This window comes from Falco biarmicus, chromosome 4 (genome assembly GCF_023638135.1).
Source record: "Falco biarmicus isolate bFalBia1 chromosome 4, bFalBia1.pri, whole genome shotgun sequence".
NCBI classification, from domain to species: domain Eukaryota; kingdom Metazoa; phylum Chordata; class Aves; order Falconiformes; family Falconidae; genus Falco; species Falco biarmicus.
The window spans coordinates 74,573,195-74,590,074 of NC_079291.1; the positions used below are offsets into that span (position 1 = coordinate 74,573,195).

The window sequence follows — 16,880 nt, forward strand, 5'->3', positions numbered from 1 at the left end:
TGAGTGCAGGACAGGCCAGCCTGGCACAAGGACAGCTTTGCTGGGAAGTTACAGGGAAGTAGAGTGCTGATGACGAAGGGCTGGGCCACAAACATTTTGGTGGCCCTGGGGCCCCCAAATTCTTTTCAAAAGCAGCAAGATGCAATGATTTTTAGCAGCAGCACCCATCCAGCCTGGGCCCTCCACTTCTGGCCACATGGTGTAAGCCAAAGCTTCCCATACCCCCGCGTCACCCCGGCACGACTGGTAACCAGAGCAGCCTATGCCACACAACTGGCCCATGCTGTCCCTTCCCCACAGGGGACTGTCCCTGGCAGGGACTCTGCTCCAGCTGTGCCAGCTCCTGCCTGCTGGGAGCCATCCAGGTAGAACCCCACCATCCGCCTCCACTGTGGCAGAGCCACAGCAGCCTTGCTCACAGTGCTGCAGAGATGCTGGGTGAAAGGTGTCTGGGAGCCCCAGAAGTGCTACGTGCCCTGGTAACACTTTCTGACATGGCTCACCTGGCACAATCCTGCCCTGACCCCGTACCTCTGCCCCTGGCCTGCCAAACCTGCAGCGGACAGGGATCTGGGGGAGCACCCCGGCCAAGCTCCGCAGCCTGGGATAAAGCAGGACAAGGCTACCTGCTGCTGACACCATGCACCAAAATGGATTACGATGCTCAGCACAATTGGGGCTGGTCATACATGGAGCAGAGGCCAGAGCTGGGCACCACATGGCTCTGTGCTGCCCAGTGAGACCCACCAGACCACTTGGCCCCAGCGGTGCCAAGCTCCACAGCTTGTGGGCAGGGTGATGGAGCTCAGCACTGTCCCACAGGGCCCCAATGCTTCCTCTTTGCCTGCGGAAGCAGGGTGGCAGGAGTGGGGCCCAGCATTTCACGCTCAGGGTGCATGCTTGCCCAGCTGGCACAGGCAAGCCACCCGGGGAGGGTCGAGCAGAGGGGGAGCACCAAGCCGAACTGGAATGGCAGCAGCACGAACCGCCTGTGTCCAGCCACGGCCTGGCGGCAGACGCGGTGCAGCCTGGCTCCCTGCCGCCACGGGACGGGTGTCCCAAGCCGGCTGCACCGGCACAGCTCCCAGCCGGGGGGGCTGCACCACCCCAGGACAGAGCTGGGGTTCCCCACTGGCGCCCGGCAGCAGAGGACCCTGCGGCAGTGAAGCCCCCGCGGACACGGCGGTGGGAAGTGGCGGGTGCCAAGGAGGGGCCGCACGGGCGATGCTGCCGCACCGCGGCCCGGCACCGGGCGGGGGACCCGGGCACGGCCCCGCCACACCGGCGATGCCGCCGCAGCGGGACCCAGAGCCGCCCCGCCGCCGCTGCGGGGCCGGTCCTACCGTCTGCCCACAGGGAGCCCCGGCCCCGCCGCGCCCGCGCTCCCCCCGGTCCCGAACGGCGGGGAGCATCCCGCGGCGCTCACCTCCCTGCGGGGCAGCCGGGCCTCAGTGTGCCGGAACTTGGACGCCTTGAAGCGGTTCATGGTGCTCCGGCCGCACCGAGCCGCACCGAGCCGAGCCCAGCCGCGCCCGGCCCGGCCCCGCCCCCGGCGCTCGGCCCCGCCCCTCCGCGCTGGGCACACCCTCGGCCCCTCCCCCCACGCGTGGCCTGTGCCCCCGGCTGCCCCCAGCGCGGGCACGGCGAGCGGGGCACAGACCCCAGCCCCGGCTCCTCGGGACCCTCCTCCTGCCCTCAGGGCCGACCCCGGCGCCGGAGCCGCTCGGCTCCTGGGGGTCCCGCGGCGTGCAGCCACATTGCCTTTCTGCCGCAGGGATTCGGGGTCACCAGCTCGCGGCTGCCTGCCCTCGGGCACCCGGGGCCGCCACCCCTGCCTGTCGCCGAATTCCCTGCTGGAGACAGGGGCAGCTGTTCCCTCGGGCTCCGGGCAGAAAGCATGGAGGTTTCTGGTCCCTTGTCCCCTGCCCGGCCTTGCAGCTGCTGGTGAAGAGCAAGCTTTGTGTGCAGACAGCTGCCAAGGAAGGGCAGGGACAAGAGAGCTGGATCCCAGCACCCTCGAGCCCACCGGGGCATCACCCACCCCCGGCAGAGCCCAGGTCTCCTTCCCTCCAGCCGGGCTGCAACACCCGTGTGTGTGCACAGCAGGAGCAGGCAGGACCCGACACATCCTCTCCGCCGCTCGGCCCTGCCGCCATGTCCCCCCACGCACCCCAGGGCCGAACACCCCTGCTAACGGGTGTTTCATGGCGGCAGCGCCGGTAACGAAGGCAGGCCAGCAGCGGGCTGGGCAGCAGCGAGCCTGAGGAGAGCAGCGCCGTGCCGGCGCAGCCCTGCCGGGCCTTCGCTCCAGCTCTGCCCGCGTTCCACCCGCCCAGGCGCTGGGACGGCAGCACAGGCCCTGAGCGCTGAGCCAGCCCCGCTGCGGGAGGCCCGGCCGCCCCAGCCCCCCGGAGGCGGGTGTCGCAGCGGGGCGCGGGGCCTGGCTGGGGACGAGCTCATCCTGAGGGGGTCCCGCCCGCAGCCCCTTCCCCGGGCCTCCCCCAGAGGGAGCTGGAGCCGCCTCCTGCCCCGCACCGCCGCCCCGAGGCCCTCACGGGGGCTCTCTCAGTACCGGGCCTCGGGGGGGCGTCCCCGCTGGCAGCGGGGCCGGGGCGGGCTGCGGGCGCGGGGTGACACGGCGGCCCCGCGCATGCGCAGCGACGGGCCCTGTCCCGGCGCGGGGCTCTCGCGCAGGCGCGGCCCCTCCTCCCCCGCCGGCGGCGCAGGCGCAGCGCTGCGCGCGGGCCAAGATGGCGGCCGGGAGCTCGTCGCGCTGGCTCGGGGCGGCCGCCGCCGTGGCCGCTGCTAGGAGCCGCGCGCCGGGGGACGGGCGGCTGCCGCTCGTCTGGCTCGTCCGGCGCCTCAGCGGCCCGCCGCCGTCCGCCGCCGTCCTCCGCCTCCTGCCGCTGCGCGCCGGGCTGTGCGCCGCGGGTGAGCGGGGCCGGGGCCTCAGCGGGGCCGGGGCGGCGGGCGGCGGGACCGTCGCGGCGGGACCGGGCCCATTCCCCCGGCCTTGTCCCGCCGCCTGCCTTCCGCGGCGCAGGCCCGGCCCTCACCCGGCCCCTTTGCCCTCCTCCCCCGCAGGGACGAAGCACGCCGCCGCCTTCCACAGCAGCGCGGCGGCCCGCGCCAAGGAGGACTATTACCAGGTGCTGGGGGTGCCGCGCTCCGCCACCCAGAAGGAGATCAAGAAGGCCTACTACCAGGCACGTGCTGCCGCCGGCCGGGGGGCCCCGCGGGGGGGGGGCGGCCGCCGGGGGGGCCGGGGCCTCCCCCGGGGGGCATGGAGCCCTCCCGCCCCTAAGGCCGCGGTGTCTGGGCCCGCTGCGGGCCGGGGCCGGGGGGCTGGTCAGCGGCGCGGGCCGGGGTGCCGTGACTCGGGTCTCCCTCCAGAAGGCCCTGGGGTTGCTGAGGGGTTCGGGAGCAGCTTCTGTAGTTCTTTATATTGGGTCGACAGCGGGAAATGAAGGCTTTAGTTCCCTTAAATACAGATAGTGAATACCAAGCTCTGCCTAGTGTGTTTTTCCTGGCGTGTGAGATATAAAGTACTTCTACCCGTCTCTCATTCCTTTTTGTTGTTTAGTTGGCAAAGAAATATCACCCTGATACAAATAAGGATGACCCTAAAGCTAAAGAGAAGTTCTCTCAGCTGGCAGAAGCCTATGAGGTAATGTGTGCGATTTTGCTGTGATGAAAACGAGGAAAGGTCAGAGGGTAGATGGTGGGGGGGAAGCATTTTCTCTGTGTTTCCTCTAAAACCATGGCTCTTTTTTGATGTCTTGCACTTCAGGCTTGAGTGCCTTTGTCCTAATGGTGTCTCCAGCAAATTACTTAGCCCAAGTGGCTGATTTACCTGTGTATGTTTTGGGCTCTTCCAGTTTGTGCTCTTTCTTAGCACTGAGTGACTGGCATGGATGCAGTGGTTGCTGCTGTGGAATTATTGGTTAGCTTAAATAACAAACAGAAAAACCTGTCAGCAGGTACTAGCTGCTGGAGACAGGTATCTCGCACTGTGCTCCCCCAGCCCCATTTCTTCCCATTCTTCAGATTGTTCAGAAATCTTGTGCTGGTTTTTGCTTTCATGGCTTTTCACATTACCCCAGCACCCTTACCACCAGCTTTCTCCCGGTATATTAATGATCAACTATATAGTGTAAGGCATTCTTGCTCATTATAAATCAGTAAGATCTTGTCGTTTTCCTGATGATGAGCTGAGAGATACCAGGGAAGAAGCAGCTTCTCAATAATTCATATGCTGCTGAGAGCTGGGGTAGCCCTCCTGATGACAAGAAGGTTTGGGAACATGGGCTTGTGGCGGCAACGCCAGTAGACCTGAAGTCTCCTGAGAGACGCTGCTTTGCAGATGCGGGCGGCCCTGTTGCTTGGGATCTGTACAGTGTCCTGACGACATTGTTCTTTTGTCTCAAAGGTATTAAGTGATGAAGTGAAGCGGAAACAATACGATGCGTATGGCACAGCTAGTTTTGATGCTGGCGCAGCAGGTGCTGGCGCTGGGAGGCAGTACTGGAGTAGTGGTCCATCGATTGATCCAGAGGAGCTTTTCAGAAAAATCTTCGGAGAGTTTTCGGGATCCCCTTTTGGTGATTTTCAGAATGTCTTTGACCAGCCACAGGAGGTATGAAGTGCATTTATTTTTTGAGTAATGAAATGAAAATGAGAAATGGAAAACTCAAAACCTGGAGAGGGACTCTAGTCTGGCCCAGATCTCTCTGGGAGCGAGCTTAAGCGCAGAACTTCCTTCTGGGAGTGTCAGCATGTGAGTGTCCCATTATATGGGTGGGAGAGTCACATATTTTTGATAACCTGTGTAGATACCTTCTCCACAGCTCCAGACAGAATGTTTTCTGGACTTCAGCTACTTCATCTGGTGTTTACTGACACCAGTTGGTGCTGCTAAACAATTCCATCATTGTAGAGGCATCTTCTGGGACGTATGTTGATTTACATATGTATGCTTTGATCTATAATGCTGAAAACCACAGAATAACTTTTTAACTGTAAAACAAGCCTTCCAGCGTTAGGTTTGACTGCTTAATTGGCTTAATTTTGCAACTTAATGGGCTTAACTTTGCAGTGGAGCCCATAATAAAACAAAACCTGTGTCTTGTCTTTTGTACTGCAGCTAAATGCTCTTTTAAGTGTTGATGGTGTTGGCTCATGTGCTGCCTTCAGAAATGCTTGGTATCTGGTACTTCTGGCTTTACTAAAAATTACCTTTTTATTATAAGCAGAATTTTGTATTTTGTGCAGTCATCTTTGTTGATGACTTCCCTTGGTAAATATTGAGTAAGAGCAGATAGTGTCTTTGGGGCTGAAAACCTTCAGCCTCACCTGTTGCTGCATTCCCATTAAACCAAACCTTTAGAAATATTAAGGGTTTTCCTCAGAGCAGAAAAATGTTTGAATTGTATTTTTTACTTCCTTCTTTTCTATTTTTAAATCTTATTTCTGCTACACAACTGCTTATCAGACTGTAATCATTGTTCCTGTAATGCCTGCGATCCTTTCGTACCCCTTTTTATTTATATGAGATGTATTTATATGAGACAGAAATTGCTTCCTCAAATGAGGCAAACCCTTCTGAATGAGTTTTGCATCCATCCATTTCTTCTCCCTCTCTATTACCTGGATGTATTTAAGCATTGTTTAATATTAGACCTAAAACAATTTCGGTCTGCTTAAGACCCCGTTGCACATCAGTTGTAGATCGATGTCCGTGTTTCCTGTACAGTATATCATGGAACTGACATTCACTCAAGCTGCGAAAGGTGTTAACAAGGAGATTGTGGTGAACATCAACGACGCCTGTGAGCGATGCAATGGTAAAGGACACGAACCCGGTACCAAAGTGCAGCGCTGTCACTACTGCAGTGGCACTGGCATGGTAAGCACTTTTTAAGATGAGTTTTGCTGTGCTTCTCCTTGTAGGGGCAAATCAGTCCCTCCTGCAGTGAAAAATTCTCACTGCAGTTATCAGCTTATCTTGAGTGAAGCAAAGTTAATGTGGACTGGATGTTAATAGGCTAGGAAGATTTTCTTTGTACTAAAGAGCTCTGCCCAGCTAAAAGCACTAGCCTTCAGGGCCAGATCATCTGGTGTGGTAATCCAGTAAACCATATTTATATAATGTAACAGTTCTGAAATTACTTAACTGTATTTATATAATGTAACAGTTCTGAAATTACTTGGGCATTAAGTGGCATACTTTAAATTGAGGAGTGGAGGGAGGAGGAAGGTGAGAATAGCCAAGGGTAATCATGAAACAAGAAGATGCATTTTACTTACAGTAAGTAATGATCAACGTTCAGGCTTTCAACTTGCACGCATCAAACTGGGTACTGGCAGTCAGTCTGTGACCAGAACATTGTGTAGTCGATCAGAGGAGGCTGCAAGCTCTTCCCACTCCTTCCTCGTGTGCTTCAATCTGGCAGGTGGCTTTCACAGTTCAGCCCATAGCTTAGTCTCCATAACGTTTTCCTGGACACTGGCAGTAATTCATGCAAGTGAATTGTCCTTGGATTCCTCAGAATACAGATGTTTGTAGTTCCTTGTGAAATAGCACTGTAAGAAGCTTTGTCCCTTCTTGCACACTAAAGCCTACAGATGGAAAGCATTGGGTTTCCTTTCTCCTTGCCGTGAGGCACTTGCTCATAGTAGTGATGGTTTTCAGTGGAAATCAGAGGGCAATGGCAACTGAATCTGATCCAGCTTCTCAAAAGCAGCATCTTCTTTGGATTTCTGAGTCAGTTTTCTACTCCACCCCTTGCTAAAGGGTATCACTGTCCCTGTCGGGTTGCATGTGCAGTTAGGAGGACTCGGATGTGCTGGGCCAGTTACTGGCAGTGTTTTGTGGAAGTGAAAAGTACCATCTTGGTACTAAATATTTGTATGATCTGTTTTCTCCTCACTAGGAGACAATAAATACCGGCCCTTTTGTAATGCGATCTACATGCCGACGATGCGGCGGTCGTGGTTCCATCATAACAACACCATGCGTAGTATGTCGAGGAACGGGGCAAACCAAACAAAAGAAGACAGTGATGGTTCCTGTGCCAGCTGGTTAGTGTACCTGTGGGCTGCTCTTTGTTAAATAACTATAGTTATTTGCTTCCACTTGGCCAACAGCAAGGGACTGGCTGTCAAAGCACAGCTGGTCCCTGCCAGGTACAAGTGTGAGAGCAATGTAAGAAGTCTTGCTGCAGAGAAGTGATCTTAAGAGCAAAGCAGGTTGATGGCTTGGCAGTTGAATGGGCTAGTAATGAGAGGAACTTTCTGGCCACAGATACAAATGTTTGCTTTGCCCTTCCTGAGCTGAGGTTTTGGTTCTTGCATGGATCCTTCTAGGCAGGTTTTGAAGAGTGAAATCGTCAAAAGGTTTTGCTGCCTTGGGTCTTTTCATTTGTCCTTGGTGAAGCCTGGGGAGAGGGTGGGAATTTTGAAAGCCTTAGCTTGCTCAGGAAAGTGTGCTGATGACCTTCCTCACCAGAGAGAATAAAATGATTGGTGGGGCTGAAGACTTGCTTCTTGGAGACCGCCCCGGGTGAATAATACGTAATTTTCTTGCAGCCTTGTGGAGGCTGCAGTGTTCCTTAACCTGATGCATTTCCTAAAGCATTCTGTAGGGACTGAGGTAACAAGCCTGCTCGGGGCATAGTGATCACCTCAGAGGTATGAGCATGTGCTGACACCTTGTTCCTTTGGCCGCAGCTCCTGGGCTCCCGCGAAGAGCGTTACTGTGCTGCCCGCTGGTAGGTCTTGTGCCTCGTGCTCCTGCATGTGCGGGTGCTGCTGTGGTGGCCGGCTTTTGAGGATGGCAGGAGCTGTAGGTATACAGGTAACACGTGGATTATAACGCAAGGTAACCTTCCCTCTTCTTTTGCTTGCAGGCGTTGAGGATGGGCAGACAGTTCGGATGCCTGTGGGGAAGAAAGAAATTTTCATTACATTCAGGGTATGTATCATAAACTGCTTTCGTTATTTAATTTGGTTGCTTGTTCCCTTTGTGACTGCCTGGGAAGTGACTGCTGGAATGGGGGATGGAGGAGGAACAGCGAGTGATCCTTTGAAACAGCTGAGGTAACATGATCCACGTGAACTTTCTGAGATAGCTGGAGATCTGCATTGTAACAAGCGGTGTAATGTTAAGTCTGCTCATGAAGAATCCCAGGACAAGGCCCTTAGGGTAGTGTGCATCAAAATGCAGAGCGGGTTCTTGATGCCTTGAGTGTTTGACTTGGAAATGTGAAGGCGCTGTCTGCTTGCACAGGTGGGAGGGCTGCAGGAATGCCTGTGAGAGGCTGGCCGGTCCAGTGTCCTTTTGCGGATATATCTTAAGTGCTGGTTTACACTTTTTTAGCTGAGGGCCTCTTCTCCTATAGGCATCCGGTCGTAGGCATCTCTGTCAAGGAAAAGGTTTTTTTTCAGTGCCTTTTTACTGGTGCAGGAGGATTTAATTCTCTTCCAGCTTGTGAGGCTGCTGCAGAGGTGCTTGCTTCCCTCTTCTCTTCTGGCTTTCACCTGTTCAGGGTACAGGACAAGGCAGTGTCTTCTCTGTTTCCACAGAATCATGCTGACACTGATAAATTAACAACAGGATTAGGGGAGGGAGTTGCCGAGATAGGAAGCAGGCATCCTCCTAAGCCTCTGGCTAATTATGATTATGTCAAGGTCAGTGTTTTTCTAGAAGACTGAACATTGACTTACACTTCTTAGCCCTGCAGTTGGTGGGTGGTAAAGGGTCTGACTACAGCATTCTGGTATGTTTTCTTTTGAGAATCTTCAAAGCAGTTTACCATGAGGACTTTGTGGTGGTGTGCTCATTTTTGGGCCTGCCTCCTTTTAGGTTCAGAAAAGTTCTGTGTTCAGAAGAAACGGAGCAGATATCCATTCGGACCTCCTTATTTCAATAGCACAGGCTGTTCTGGGAGGCACGGCCAGGTGTCAAGGCTTGTATGAGACAATCAATATCACAGTAAGTACCGTTAATGTGGAAAAGCTTGGGCATGAATCGATGTGGGACAGCAGAGACTTATCCTTTGCTTCAGAGGTGGTGCAAATCTCCTAAGTCTGTCAGTATCATGTTTTGGACTTCTTCAGGATTGAGTGTCAGGTAGTTTGTGCTCTGCTTGGTCACGTGTCCTTTCCTATCACTCTGTAGGGACAGGGAAAAGGGAAGGGCTAGGTGGACTTCTGGACAGATCCCATCCAAGGTCTATGGACTGTGCAAGTTTCTTTACTCGTTCCTTCAAAAGTTTTTCTGTCATTATTGACTTAGCTTCTGAACGTGTCCAGGTGCACGAATGTATCAGATGTTTCCCATGCTGCTTTGAAGCTTGCTGGAGAAGTACTTAATTTTCATAGACACGTAATGTAATTGCTATATAAATGGGTAAACTAGAATATTAAACATGACACCTCTGTGTTCATAGATACCCCCTGGTATTCAGCCAGACCAGAGAATTCGAATGAGTGGGAAAGGCATTCCCAAGGTTAACAGTTATGGCTATGGAGACCACTACATTCACATAAAGATAAAAGTTCCTCAGTAAGTACAGCTAATACAAATTTCTGTGAAATTTCGAGCTTGTTGCAAAAAATGTTGTTCAGAAAGATTTTGTGAAAATTCTGTACTGCTTTATCAAGATCACCAATATTCTACTCTGCTTTTAATTCTAATGTGAGGTAGATTTTTTATTTTTTTTTTAATAATAGTATTATTCGGCAATTCAGCTGTTAAAATACCAAACCCTGGAAATACATCAGTACTTCTTCACCTGCGTATTTGCCTGGCTATCTGAGATTCTGTCTGGATCCTGGTTACATAATTTCAGTCTTCTGGCTTACAGCGCGCCTGTGCTCTCACACCTCCTGCTCAAAGGAACTGAACTTGGCAGTTGCTCTTCAGACTGCTTGGCCACCCTTGGCTCCTGTGGTGAAGGAAACTTTTTAGCTTGTATCGCTGCACTCGACAAGGGAGTTAATTTCCTGAGGGCTCCCTGCCAGATGTGTGTTGTCTTACAGCTCCGCACAGTTCTTCTCAGCACTTCAAAATATTCCAGTTTTTCACTGCACTTCGGTGAAATGCAGTGGGTCATATCTCTCCTCTTTCATTAGGGCTTATTCTTTATAGATTGCTCATTTTAAGAGCACCACAGGGACTCTCTGTGCATGCCAGGTGTATTCATCTTGTACTTCCAGTAGCTGCCTCTCGTGTGTGCAGCTGGAGAAGGTTAAGGAGGTCTGTAGATACAAGTGTCCCTAAAGACAGCTGTAACCAACACCTCTGTCTTGGATGTGCAGGAGGCTGACGGATCGCCAGAGAGCCTTAATGATGAGCTATGCTGAGGACGAGGCAGATGTGGACGGCACGGTGAACGGGGTCACAAATACAGCATCAGGTGAGCGGTGGGAATTAGTGCTCCTTCCTCATGGAGTTGGTGTGGGAGTGCAGAGTGCTTCCTGAGGGTTCCTGGGGAGGAAGGTGAGCCAGGATCACCTTGAAACAGCGTGTCAGCACAACCTGCCAAGCGTGTTATTTTGGAAATAATTTTCATACGATGTTAATAGGCTGTAGCACAAAGCAAGGAGGTAGCCTCTTTGCAGAAGGCTTCACTTAAATACTTACTGGGCAAATCTGTGCATGAATAGAGAGGTATTTGATACTCCAGGGTCCTGACAAGTTGTGGTGAGTTTCGCTGCGGTGGTGAATGCCTTCGGCTCCCTGCTTCTGCCCCTGTGCCAGAAGTAACTTGTCTTAGTAGCAGAGGCAGAAAAAGAGAATGTGCTTCAGGCAAGTTTCTGTATGAGCTAATCTGTTGTGCTTCTGACCGCAGTGGGGACCTTTCTCCTTGAAAGTTGAAGAGGGAGGACTGCTGTCAAGGCTGCTGTGAGCCGTACCCTGTACATTTGGGGAACCTCAGACAGGAATGTTGATTGGTGCTGAGTGTTGGCTCCAGTCAGCACACAGCATCCAGCGTGATGGAGGGAGCGAAGTCAGCTGTGAGCTTTGTAAAGCTCCTCTTTCAGCTTCAGGTTAAAATTTTTGATTCAGCAATTCTGTGTTGTAAGTTTCAGGGGGTGAGGTACCTGGCAGCAGCTAAAGGTAAAACGTATGGTAAAATAGTAAGGCAAGGACTTTGTCTTTTGTTACTGGAAAATAATTTTTTCTTTGCTTATATTGGAACAGTGAGCTGTTTCAAGCCAGTTGGATTTCTTTTTATGTTTGAAACCAGAAAGGGCATTTATGACTGTGTATGGCTAGGCAAAGGTTGGAGCCTTTCAAAGCTGCTAAATGATCCCAGGAACTTGGGTCGTCTTTACTACACATGCCAAAATCTGAGGAATATAGGCTGAAGTTCAGGATATTGGAAGGCAGCAGCTGCCAAATACTTACCAATGTTGTGTTTTATAGTGCTTTCATAACACACAAGTTATGTCTTTATGCTGAGGGTAAGCATTAAAGGTCAGCCTTGGGAGAGATCTCTAAACAGAAAACTTTCATTCTAGCTTTTTAATGGAATTTATGTGCCGAAGATTAAAAAAAGCTCTCCAAATTCATTTTTTAAAAAGCAAACCTGCCAGTTTGTACCACAGTTAAACAGCAAGGTGGATTAAAAATCCCAGTAGTTTGCAATATAGGGACAGGCTGTTGCTGAAAGTGTGTTCTTGCTCTTGGAAGCTGAATTCTGCCACAGGCCTCAGTATTTCATAGCATTGCATCAGTCTGAGCTTGGCGGTCAGCTGTGGGAGGATGGGGAGGACTGGACTTTGTGTTCTCTGTGCCCATAGAAAGCTCAAGGAGGATTTGGGGGTCGTCTTACTGATGGTTTTACTGTGGAAAAAGTAGGTTAGCAGAGGTCTCCTTTGTCCTTGCTGTAGCCACTTCTGGATGGACAACAACTTCTCAGGACATGTTTATACAGGAAAATTATGCTCGTTGCTGCCAGTAAGATTCCTTATCTGGACAGTTGTTCTGCAATACTGTAGTCTTTTCCATTCTAGCCCTGGTTCATTTTCTCCTTGATACTGCTTGTCTGAGCATTGCTTGAAATTACATGAAGCAGGCTCCTGATACGGTTTTGCATGGCTTTGCTCTAAAGGGTCATGACATGACCATGAAACAGGAAGAGAAATTGTTCCAGGGACCACCAGTACAGCTTTCTTTTCCTGTAAAGTCATGGCTGGCTGTGGTCAAGTTAACAACTTGTTTTTAGTGGCAGACTCTCAATTCCAAGTGCTTGTTACCAAAGCCTGTGGGGTCCCTGACTTGATTATGTAGCATGAGAATGCCCTCACCAGTTGGAGGGCTGGGGAGAGGGGAAGGGAATGGTGTTACCTGGGCTCACAGTCATCTTTTCCACTTCTGGGGTCTGGGCTTTCCAGTGCTTTCACTGCAAGCGGTCCAGTACCGTGGCCTGCAGCCAGGTACAGCCCTGTATGTGAGGATGCAGGCAAAACCAGCTGCCTTGACTTGACCCTTCCCTATCCAAAATAATTCTCTCGCTTTGTTAATGGTGCTGGCTACTGGTGGGAGATGTGTCTGACTGCAGCCCTTTGCTGTTTGTGTCCAGGTGGCAGGGCCACGGCTAGTGCTGACGCAGGCGGGGATAGGCCTGAGGCTGAGGAGAACAAGGAGGGATTCCTTTCCAAACTTAAGAAAATGTTTAGTTCCTGACACCCCACCTGAGGTAGGAGGCCTCTTGTGTTTTATTGTCCTCTTTCCCCCACACTAAGCAGAACTTGCACTTCTTGGGAGGTAGAAGCAGCAAAAGCACAGCATTGCTTCTCACTTAGCCTCAGGCCTTCCAGCCACTGGTGTGAAAAGCCCTAGCTGTCCCCTGTGACCTGGAGCAAAAAGCCAGAGACTGCTTTTTGCTGTAGCAACAATTCAATTCAGCAAAAATGCTGGGTACGTCTTCAGGCAGGTTGCTGGCCTCCCCTGCAGCTCTGCTTCCCTGTCCCCTCAGTAGCTGTACCTGATTCAAAGCATCGAGGGTGTTCCCGTTAGCTGGTAAAGCTGGGACTGAGTAGTTGAGCTGCCACTGCAAAGCCCGGGCTTGCCGGGAGGCGCAGGTGCGCCTGCAGAGCCTCCGGTGCCGGTACGCTCAGGCTGGACTCAGCCCTCCCATGGGCTTCCAGTACTGAGAAGGAATCAGTCGTTGTCATGAAGCAGAGCAAAGCCCTCGCCACACAAAGAGTACAGTGTTAGAACTCAGGGTGCCATTTAGTTGGTGTTGCAGAGGGAGCGCTGCAGACTTGACATCGTCTGTGGCAGGCACTGCTGTCTTGGATTCCAGGAGCTCAGCTGCCTGTCACCACAGGCTTTGAGCTCATCTGTTCTGCATGGCTGACAAAGTGTGACAGCAGGTCAGGAGGGGAGGTGCGCTTGCAGAGTAGGGAGCGGGGCCTGCTGCGCACTGAGGCCAATTCAGTCGGAAAGCACTAAACTTTTCTCTTGCTTCAACTGCAGGGAAGCGTTCTACTGGAAACTAAGAGCCAGCAGCAGCAGATCATCTTTGCAGTTGGGGATGAATCTTTCGGGCAGTGGGCTCTGGAGAGCGAAGGACATCAGTCGGCAGCACAGTGAGAATCCCAGCTGGAGAGGCTACAAACCACCGAGGCACCAATGATCATCACGATACAAAACCCACCCACCATCCTAGGGACTGGTAATGAAGGAAAATGCAGAAATGCAGCGCGCTCGTGAGGTTGCTTCACATCCCCTACTGCTGCTGGAAGCTTATTTGGTAAAAATTAAAGTTGAAATACTATTTAGAATCCAAAACAGTGAAAATGTGAAATAAAAAAATAATCCTTCCAGCACAGAGTGGAGCAGTATGCTGTACAGAGTCCAAGATGGCTGCTGCTCACCTCAGGTGCCCTTCTGAATGCTAGATGTGCTTGGTGAACTTATCACCGCTTATCTTCTCCCAGGAGACTTGGTGGCTTAGTGAGTTTTAACGCTGTCTCATGACAGCCCTCCTAGCTGTCCCATACATCTCTGTGGGAAGGCTCCCTGTGGCTGGGACTCCTCAGAGCCCAGCTACCCCAGCTCCCTCAGCAGCTGTGGGTTTCTTAGTCCTGCTGATTCCCTGCACAAAGAGCAGTGATGGAATCTGCACTTTGCCTCAGGTTGCTCCACCCTGCCACCTATAACTAAAGTTACAACACAAATGCTGTTGCTTCTGAATGGGTACAATTCTATCACCAAGCCCTTTGCCAGTTTGGGACAAGTCTTTTATTACATTAGCACAACACCTGTAGCATAAATGATTGGTCAAAGAGTCGTCGTTCCTATGTGTGTGAGAATGCAAGTGAAGTGGATCACTCCTTCCAGGTGGAGTTAAGCTCTTGCAGTGAGTATTTTCATGGTTCTGTAGCCCACTGTTAGTTATACCATGCAGGTACCATCAGCCCACATACTAATCGACCAGTTAAACAAGGACATGTCATAGTCTTGCCCTTAATTTGCTGAAATAAAGCACGTGTTGCCTCCTGATTAAACTTTCTGTAAAGTGATTCTGTATCCATGTAAATAAGATTGACTTCATAAAGATATTTAACATGTGCTGTGCCTCACTGCCTTGTCTACTCTTCCAACCTTGCCTGTCATCCGCTTTCCCTCCCCCAGTAACAGGAATGAAGGTCTTCTCTTGGGCAAGGAGCAGATGTGGTGAGATCTCTTGAGCATCTCTCCAGTGCTGCAACTGACTTCAAGCACAGGCAGACTGCCAAATCCCAGAGCTCTTATCTGAGCAGTACCTTAAGCATACAGTGGTGTGGGGGAAGGAGCTGTTTAAGCGACGCTTAAATCCTAAGGATAACAGTCTTGCACAGGTTTTACTCTGCTTGTGGGGGCAGTGACTGAAATGAGCTCTAGGAGCCCAGAGGCCAGGCCATGGCTGAGAGGTGTCTGACTTGAGGAACTGAGCTCAGCGTTCGTGTTATGCAGTGTGGGAAGTCACTGCACACTCCCCTTTTGCTGGGGTGGTGCCAACACGTGCTCAGTCTCTCCAGGTGTGCTGCTCTGTGGCTGCCTCACCTGAACCTGGTCCACAGCGAAACCCCAGTGTTCTCTGTCTGCTTAGGAGCCTGCAGCTGTGCTGGTTGTGGGCCTGCTGTGGGGGGCCTGCAGTGGTTGCAGAGTAGGTGGTGCCGCTCAGGGGCTGGAGGTACGATGCGTTCAGCCTACAGTAGTGGTGCTGTACACGCAGAGCTGCCTAGGAATGAGGGTGATCTGGGAAAAAGAGCCACTGCCACCAGTGTTTCACACCTGTGAAAAAAACCTACGCACCTCCCTGAAGGCAGCATGCAAAGGTAGAGCTGCTCCCACCTGTCTGCCTGCAACGGTACAGCCTTTCCTCTCATTCTAGTTGCACTGGTCTAAATAGTCTCAACCAAGCTGGGGGAGAGCCCTGGAGCACGTGTGTGGACTAAAGCTCTTCCCAGCTCTGGCAGGGTCAGCCCTTCACCAGGGCGCTAGCGGAAAGGCAGCGTGGCTCAGCGCAGCTCACCTTGGCCAGATCCTGCTACCTCCTGCAGAGGCTCAGGTGGAAGAGGAGGCAGGGCTGAAGGCGGCTTTATTGTCTGCCACTCACTGAGGGAAGGTGCAGGCCTTGGGGCTGAGTTTCATGGTCAGGTCCACACTACAGTCTGGTTTCAGGGTGTAGAAATGACGTAGCGGCTGTTTCCTTGGCCCCAGTGGAGCTATGTTTCTCATACTCCCCTGGTTGATCTGCAAAAAGAATTGGGGAAAAACAGTGGTGGTGTCACAGGGCAGAGGCTGCTGGGGCTTTCCCTTAGACCGTGTTAGGGAAGCTGAAGAGAGCTGCACTAGAGCAGCCCGCCACGTTATTTCCACTGGCAAGGAGGGCTCTGCTGCAAGTCACTCTGGTTGGGGTTGTGTAAAGGAAGCAGCAGCCCTCCATCACGAGGTCAAGGCAGAGGAAAGCCTTCACCAGAGTGTGCCGGTGGAAGGCAGGATGAAGTCCTGACCCAGGAGTTCCCCCCCCAGTCACCTTTCCTCCAGGCGTAGCATGAAAAAGGGTCAAGGTGGTGGTGGGAAAATCATGCCTTACAGATGCTGGGGAGCTTGTTCTGGATCTGTCCCAAGCCAGCTGCCCCCTGAAGCTACGCGATCAGTGTCAGGGCAGTGCCACTGAGCACCCTGCAGCCCTGCCTGGCAGGGAACAGCACCCAGCTCCGGCATGCAGCCGGCCTGGGGTGGGCCAAGGCACGCAACCTGCTCTCCCTGGGGGCAGAGGCCTGGAGCAGCCAGGAGGGAGCCCTTCCCTGCACTGGGGCACAAGCTGTGCCTGAGGGGTTCAGGAGAACCTGAGCATCCCAGGCTGCCACCTGGCACCCCAGCATGTGCCTTCCCTGCCTGAATCAAAGGGTGCACCACTCTGCTTCTGCACTGCGCTGGGGCCCTGGGAAGAAAAGAGCTTCTTATTTGTCCCTAGGAGCACAAACAAAAAAAATAGTCATGGGACAAGGAGAAGCCAGGAGCACTGTAACAGTGACTGCAAGGCCCTCGGGGAAGATGTGCTGAAGGGAGAGGCACGCAACAGAGACCTGTAAGTGCCCAGCCCTACTAGCTACAACAGGGACCTGGTTTGTTGTGAGGCCGCGGGACTGTTCTGGACTAGCCACTTAAACCATCAGGGCTGGCAAGGCTGCACTAAGAGTTGAACCGTGCCCTGCCAGCTCCCGATGCCACACAGCTGTTCCTTGATCTGCCCCTCCCAGGCCATTCCACATATGGTCTCAGTTAAAGCAATCAGCAGTACCTGCATGATTTCCTTCTCTTTGCTGCAGTGCTCCCAGAATTTGGTTACAACAAAGGCTTCCTAAGCAGCTGC

The 16,880-nt window shown here is 52.7% G+C and overlaps 2 protein-coding genes across 2 annotated transcripts in view; one reads left to right on the plus strand and one right to left on the minus strand.

Moving 5' to 3' along the window:
* CORO7 (coronin 7) overlaps positions 1-1,560 on the minus strand; it is a 38,804-nt gene extending 37,244 nt beyond the window's left edge. The window contains exon 1 of the mRNA XM_056335956.1: positions 1,427-1,560. Within this exon, the coding sequence (XP_056191931.1) occupies positions 1,427-1,486 (60 nt within the window). The 5' untranslated portion in view covers positions 1,487-1,560. The remainder of the gene's footprint in view (positions 1-1,426) is intronic.
* A 1,166-nt stretch (positions 1,561-2,726) lies between these two features.
* On the plus strand, positions 2,727-14,587 carry DNAJA3 (DnaJ heat shock protein family (Hsp40) member A3). The gene is made up of 11 exons (XM_056337091.1): positions 2,727-2,931; positions 3,085-3,206; positions 3,584-3,667; positions 4,430-4,636; positions 5,753-5,905; positions 6,933-7,080; positions 7,908-7,972; positions 8,864-8,992; positions 9,450-9,565; positions 10,321-10,418; positions 13,490-14,587. Exons 1-11 carry the CDS (start codon positions 2,751-2,753, stop codon positions 13,510-13,512), a joined length of 1,326 nt encoding a protein of 441 aa, XP_056193066.1. The 5' UTR covers positions 2,727-2,750; the 3' UTR covers positions 13,513-14,587.
* Positions 14,588-16,880: the final 2,293 nt, after the last annotated feature.

What these genes read in the sequence shown, in the direction of transcription:
- DNAJA3 (XM_056337091.1), top strand. Translation starts at nt 2,751, where the DNA reads ATGGCGGCCGGGAGCTCGTCGCGCTGGCTCGGGGCGGCCGCCGCCGTG. An exon ending in CGCCGGGCTGTGCGCCGCGG is followed by an intron (nt 2,932 to 3,084) that starts GTGAGCGGGGCC and finishes CCTCCCCCGCAG; the next exon opens with GGACGAAGCACGCCGCCGCC. An exon ending in GATGGTTCCTGTGCCAGCTG is followed by an intron (nt 7,081 to 7,907) that starts GTTAGTGTACCT and finishes TTTTGCTTGCAG; the next exon opens with GCGTTGAGGATGGGCAGACA.